This window comes from Mus pahari, chromosome 6, assembly GCF_900095145.1.
Source record: "Mus pahari chromosome 6, PAHARI_EIJ_v1.1, whole genome shotgun sequence".
In the NCBI taxonomy this organism is placed as follows: domain Eukaryota; kingdom Metazoa; phylum Chordata; class Mammalia; order Rodentia; family Muridae; genus Mus; species Mus pahari.
This window is the reverse complement of record NC_034595.1, coordinates 85295394-85302196: the sequence shown is the minus strand read 5'-3', so window position 1 is coordinate 85302196 and position 6803 is coordinate 85295394. Positions and strand designations below refer to the sequence as shown.

The following is a 6803-nucleotide window of genomic DNA, read 5'->3' as shown; positions in this document are numbered from 1 at the left end:
AGCGTCCTGTAGGTGAGAGTGGAGTAGGGGAGGGGAAGGGAGGCTGCTTTTCCTGGGTTCATCCACCTGGAACTGGAATTATCGCTTCCGAAATAAAGCACGTGTCCTTGCCCACTCACGCCCGGGCTATAAATACGCTTCCAGCAGCTGCCCCGTGTGGCGGGGCGCTCAGGGTCAGCGAGGGGCGTGGCGTGGAACTGGGGGTGACTCCAGACGGTGAGGGTGGAGGGTCTAACCCAGCCCAAGGTATCGGGTGTTTTCCTTCTTTGATGGCTTCGGCCGCTGTGGAAACTCCCGTGACTAGGTCGCTGGCTAGAACAGGCTGTCCCCTGAGGCCTCCCCACCGCTTTCTCCAGCTTCACTCCTGGCCCCTGTGTGACTCAGGTCCTTCCTGGAGCCTGTCACAGCTGGGTGTGGAAAGCCGGTCGGGTCGTCTAATGGAAGCTGGGTGCTGTCAGGTGCTTTGAGGTGCAAGGTGGGGGGAGGGGGCGAACTTGAGATTAAAGTGGGGGAGGAGGCCTGGCCCAGGGTCCGGAGCAGATGGGGTAAGAGGACTCACACAGCTGCACTCTAGGCAGGCTGCCAAAGATGGAAAGGGCACCCGGTGCCAGGGCCAGCCCGGGGACAGAAGGCACCATTGCAGCGGTGGCTTAGACACCAGGGAGGATGGACTGCCTTGGGGTTGTTTGAGCCTGTGTGGAAAGCATTGTTGGATTCAGGGTTCACACAGGGCTAAACTTACAGCTCAAGGCAGGTCCAACTCCTGCTGTCATCAGCCAAGGAATGAGGGACATGTGTCTCACACCAGCGGTGGGACTTAGCCTCTCTGAACCTTCCTTTTCTCGCCTATAAAAATGAAAGTAGGGCGGTGCGCGGGGGAAGGGGTGATGGGGGAGGGGTGGGGGAGGGCTGGAGAGATGGCTCAGAGGTGTGGAGCACTGACTGCTCTTGCAGAGGATCTTTTCCTGGGTTCCTTGCTCACACATTGGATGGCACACAAACACGAGATCCAACACCCTCTTCTGGCCTCCACAGGCACCCACACATGTGGTTCACATTAACACATACACACACAATTTAAAAGAAAGGAAGAAGAGGGTCTGGTGTTTATAGTTCCAACACTCAGGAGGCAGGGGCAGGAGACCCTTTGAAAGTCCCAGGCAACCATCTCTTGAGAGGTTTAAGGATGTGGCACTCTGTGATGCCCAGTATCCAGAATCCTGGGGCTGGTGGAGGCTGAGGGTGATGCCTGGAGACTGGAGGAGTACATCTTCCCCGTTCCAGGTCCACACTGGTTTCACAGAGACCTGACCCTAAGTAAATGTGACAGTGCCGGAAGACATTGCTTTTCTTTACAGTTGGAGAGAAGTTCAAAGGTGAGCAGGCCAGGGATGGTGCATGGTACATGCTGGGATTTAGCTACTCAGGAGGCTGTAGCAGGAGGATGGGAATTGCAGGCTAGTGTGGGATATCCAAAAAGCCAGGTGTCTGCTGTATACCTCTAATTCCAGAACTTAGGAGGCAGAGACAAGAGGGCTAGTGAGTTGGCTGTGGGGGAAGGGACAGACCTAGTGACCTGAATTCCATCCCCAGAGCCCAGATTGGAGAAAACCAACTCCCCGAAGTTATCCTTCGATCTTTGTCTACACACCATGGAACACACACATGCCCATATCGGTGCACAGACACACAATAATAATCATTTTTTAAAAAATTTAAGATGACCAGGGGGAGTTCAAGGCTATCTCCAGGGCTACCTGAGCAGCCTGAGAAACAAAACGAAACAGAAACCGAGGTGCTGGAGAGATGGCTCAGGGGTTAGAGACGCTGGCTTCAGGTCCCAGCACCCACAAGGTGGCTCACAGCCAGTTTTGTGTCCTAAGGGATCCGATGCCTTTTTCCTGTATTCAATGGTACCGAGTATACAAATGGCACATATATATCTGCAAGGCAAAACGCTCATACACATAAAACAAATGCCATTTATTTTTTAAAATTGGGGTGGTGGTGGTGATGGAGGCCAACCCTAGCTTTCTCCTTACTGTGCCAGGACAGAGCCAGTGCAGGAACTTTGGGAAGCCTGTCTGGCCCTTCACAAGAGCCTTTTCCAGGACACTGATCAAAGATCAGAGACCAATACACAACCACCCGGCACTTGGCAGGCTCGGCTGTCTGCACACTCCTGTGGGGGGAGATGTCACGATGTTCCTGGTCTCTGTATGAGTCACAGGCACTGAGAAGTGACAACCTTCAGTTGGCCTGGGACTTCCCATCACCTCTATGAGTCTGGAGACAGCTCTCACCTCTTGCATCTGTAACCTCAAACCAGCTCTAAGGATTCTTCACATAGACTCCCAGGACACCCCTCCTGTCAGCCTCTGGACACATCGTCACCCCTAACTAGGTCATGGTCACCCTCGAAACAGCAGGATCAAGATTATCTCTTGAGATAGTCAGGTCCAAGGGAAGTGGCCTGGCCCTGGGGCTGTGAGAGCAAGATCTAACTGGAATCTACTGCTGCCACCTTGGTCAAGGCCATAGATGCACTGACTTGGCTTCCTGGGCTGGGGTACCAGGAAGGAAGAAACCAGCCAGGTTTTTCCCTACGAAGAGGCCTCTTTCTCCTCCTCTTCTAGGAAGTCACATAGGGCCCACAGCCAAAGTGAGCAAGGCAGAGAGACGCCTCGGGTGCCCTTTGGTCCCACATCTCAGAGGGAGTGTATGAATGCTGTCCCCATGGCCTCGGTAAGCCATGTTATATAGCAGAGACAAGGGCTCTGCTTGCAACGGTGTAAAGCAAGGCAGGGAGGGATCTTGAGACCCATCTCCCTTAGAAGCAAATTCCTCCTGGTCAAAAGGATAGAAACTAGGTTCTACCCCTGATGGAGATGTCTAACCTGTCCCGAAGAGTAGAACATTACCTCCCATAGCCCCCACCCCTCCCTCGAGAGTGGCTCAGGCCTGACATCAATCATAGACATTCACGTAAAGATGGAGAGAAAAAAACTCCACCAAGTTACGGTTCGACCTCTCTGCAGTCTTTTCAGAGTTCATTCAGTTGGGCCTGTCAGTCACCCAAAGCCATGCTAAGGAACAGTTACTTCCTTGATTAGGGGCACTTACTGGTTCTCTGGGGTCCCACATACAGACACTTGTTTATAGACCTTAACTGCTAAGTTAGCTTATTTTCCCAAACTCAGAGGCCTGATTTTTCCTCCTTTTCTCTCTCGCCTTGAAATTGTGTGTGTGTGCGTGCGCATGCGTGGCTTTCTCACTGTTCCTTGAGCCCCTGTCCCCCATTATAGCCATCCAGCTGTTTACAGAACTCCATTGCTGACCCCAATTCAAAAGCCCTGACGTTTGTTCTCTCTTCTCCCTCACGTTCCTTCGGTAGCTGCCGAGATTCGTGGCTCGCCTGGACTGTGGGTTTTTTTGTTTTGTGTTCCTTCTCCCAAACTCTAATAAAACACCCTCAGATCTTCCTCGTGAGTCCGGCTCAAATTCTTTTATCAACGACACTGACCCTGCCAAGGGAGCCCCGCCCCCGACTACCCAGTCACATGTTACATGGATCTTGTTCAATTTTTGGTTCAGATAGAGACCCCGGATCACACAGGACACCCCCAAATCCCTTTCTGTGCCTCCATGTCTCTCCAGCTGTGGTGTTAGGATGACATCAGTTCAGGATCCCCAGCCCAAACTCCGTCCTGGAAGAGAAGTGGGGCCTCATCTGCTGTGTCCCCATCCTGTGAGCTCAGAGAGGCTAAGGAGAGTCCCACCGTGGAGTGGTCCAGGCTGTGCCTTGCTGGAGTCCTGGCTGCACACGGAACTGTTCTACCCACAGGTCCTGACCATGCTTCCGAGGAGACGGCGTGTGGCCCGGGGGGGAGTCATTCCGAGGGGCCCTGGCACGCCAGGCAGTTCTTCATGTCCTCAGAGTACTTCTCGATTTGGATGGTCATGGTGTGGAAATTGAACTTCCCCTGGAGGCGGTCCCTAGCCACCTTCAGCACAGCCTGGGCGTCAGCATTCTGGGCTGGGATGAGAGAAACACGGGATGCTTGGGCTCATGTCTGCCCCTGGGGCACAGACTAGAAGACAAGAGACACTAGGGGGTGTCCCACATCCAACAAGCTTGAGAGTCGAACCTGTCTCCCTGACCCAACAGCAAGTACAAGGGAGCTGACCACCCCAAGCAGGGCCTTGGTTATCTCTCCCTATAAATGCAGTGGGAAGGATCGAAGGACATTTAACCGCTCAGCGTGTGGTCAGAGCTTGGCAACCCTCCTGCCAGCCCCAGGCTTGGGATGCTTCTTCCTTTACCTGGACTCACCAATGGCTATGTGGACAGACAGCACTGGCTGGGCCACTGTCAGCGCCCAGATATGCAGACTGTGCAGGGCTTCCACCCCATCCACGGACAGCAGGAGATTTTTCACAGTTGTGAAGTCCACACCTTTGGGAGTCCCTGGGGACATCAGGCACAATGCTAAAGGTCGCTGCCCTCCCCCAACCCCACCCCATTCCCCCAGAGCCATCTACTCAGAAGGCCACCTCGGCCAGCAGAATCCATGTGGTTCCCATCCCCAACTCTGTCCTGTTACAGGGGGCAGCCCCTGGAATGGTTTAACTTATCTGTGTCTAGAACAGAAACTCTTGAGAGAAGGCTGTCTTGCTCACAGCTAGAAGGTCAACTCCCAGAGCAGAACCATGTTTCCATTTTCATTTTAATCTGTTTGCTTTTTTAGACAGAGTCTTGCTATGTACCCCAGGCTGGTCTTGGAAAATTCTGCTTCAGCTTGCTGGCTGCTGGGGTTACAGATGTGCTCCCACCAGGCACGGCAAGGTCAGTCACACTGGATGCTTTGCCTGCTTCGCCCTGGAGCCCCTGCCAATCCCAGGTCTGAGCCCTACTCCTCCAACTGTCCCTGAACCCTGTGAACTGAGGTGGTTTCGGGCAGACCATTTACCACTTTGCCGCTGGGGCACAAACAGGGTGCAGCCCATGGGACCCATGGGAAAGGGCTGAGCTGGGGTAGATTCACCCAGCAACTACAGAGTCACAGGTCTCTATTTCCAGCACCCAGGAGGCCGAGGCAGTCCAGTCTGAGCTGCACATAGAGATCTGGTCTCAAACACAAGGGTAGAGAGATTGGGGCCACTTGCTGTTCTTCCAGGGGAGGATCAAGGTTCGATTCCCGACACCCTTTGATCCTAGCAGTCAGAAAGCGAAGGTAGGTGGGTCTCTGTAAATTTGAGGCCAGTCTGGGCTACATAGCGGTTCTGGAACAGCCAGGGCTACATATTGAGACTCAGTCTCAAAAATGAAATAAAGGGCTGGTGAGATGGCTCAGTGGGTAAGAGCACCCGACTGCTCTTCCGAAGGTCCAGAGTTCAAATCCCAGCAACCACATGGTGGTTCATAACCATTCGTAACAAGATCTGACACCCTCTTCTGGAGTGTCTGAAGACAGCTACAGTGTACTTACATATAATAAATAAATATTTTAAAAAAATGAAATAAAATCTTTGTAAAGACTTGCTGGGAGCTGGGTGTGGTGGCTCACACCTTTAATCCCAGCACTTGGGAGGCAGAGGCAGGTGGATTTCTGAGTTCGAGGCCAGCCTGGTCTACAGAGTGAGTTCCAGGGCAGCCAGGGCTACACAGAGAAACCCTGTCTTGAAAAACCACAAAAGACTTGCTGGGTATGGTGTTGCATGCTTTCAGCCTGGCGCTTAGGGAGGCAAAGTTTGAGGCCAACCTGGCGTTGAGTTCCAGGCCAGCCAGGTCCTATTTCAAACTCTGTCCCCCAAACAAAACCAAAGAACCTAAAGTACACCTGAATCCCAGTCTTTCCGCGGAAAAACCACCTGATGACTGTTGGGGGAGGGGTGGCTGGAACTCCAGGTGTTACCAAGGCCACTCAGTCTTGTGACCAGCCAAGGAAGACACATTCCAAGCAGCGGAAGGAGGTGGCAGCCCTGGGCCTAGGGGGCCGGGGGTGGGATAAGCACTGGCTGGGACCCAGCTGGGAACTGCCACACTCAGTCAGCTCAGAGCCCAGAGGACCTGTGTTAGGTCCCAGACCGCAGCTCCCCTCTCCAGTGCGGGTTCTCCAAACATCCACACCACCCTTGAGGCTGATTAGACTTTGTGAGCCACAGGCTGAGGGAGAGCCCCCAAGTCAGGCTGGGGAGATACTTCAGCTAGTAACAACAGTGCCGGATGCCTGTTAGATCCCTCAGAGCTCACACTAATCACACACACACACACACACACACACACACAAACACACACACTCACAAACAATAGTGCACATTTGTAATCCCAGACAGGCAGATTCCTTGGGACTTACTGACCAGTCAGCTTAGTCTAGTTAGAGAGACTCAGCTTACAAACACCTCTTCAGTAACCCTAGAGCTGGGTGGGAGTTGAAGGACAAGGAGACCCAGGTGGCTTGTGGGCCAGCCCAGCATTGAGAAAGCTCTAGGTTCAGTGAAAGACCCTAATTTGTAATTTAAAAAACCAATGTGAGGTGGGCATGCAAGTAGCTTCAATCCTAGAACTCCAAGGCCAGCTTGGTCTAAACAGTCAAGACCATTTCTGTGATGGTTTGTATATGCTCAGCCCAGGGAGTGGCACTATTAGGAGGAGGTGTGGCCCTGTTGGAATGGGTATGGCCTTTAAGATCCTCCCCCTAGGTGGGCAGTGGTGGCACATGCCTTTAATCCCAGCACTTGGGAGGCAGAGGCAGGTGGATTTCTGAGTTCAAGGCCAGCCTGGTCTACAGAGTGAGTTCCAG

At 53.1% G+C, this 6803-nt stretch overlaps 1 protein-coding gene across 2 annotated transcripts in view; it reads right to left on the bottom strand.

Moving 5' to 3' along the window:
* Window positions 1-3220: 3220 nt before the first annotated feature.
* Slc30a2 (solute carrier family 30 member 2) overlaps window positions 3221-6803 on the bottom strand; it is a 12194-nt gene continuing 8611 nt past the window's right edge. Inside the window, exons 7-8 of one of the 2 annotated variants that reach the window (XM_021200796.2) lie at window positions 4334-4468; window positions 3221-4036 (exon numbers count right to left, since the gene is read on the bottom strand). In XM_021200796.2, the coding sequence (XP_021056455.1) occupies window positions 3891-4036; window positions 4334-4468 (281 nt within the window). In that variant the 3' untranslated portion in view covers window positions 3221-3890. Of the gene's footprint in view, window positions 4037-4323; window positions 4469-6803 lie in introns of both variants that reach the window. The other variant, XM_029540074.1, reaches the window with a different exon arrangement.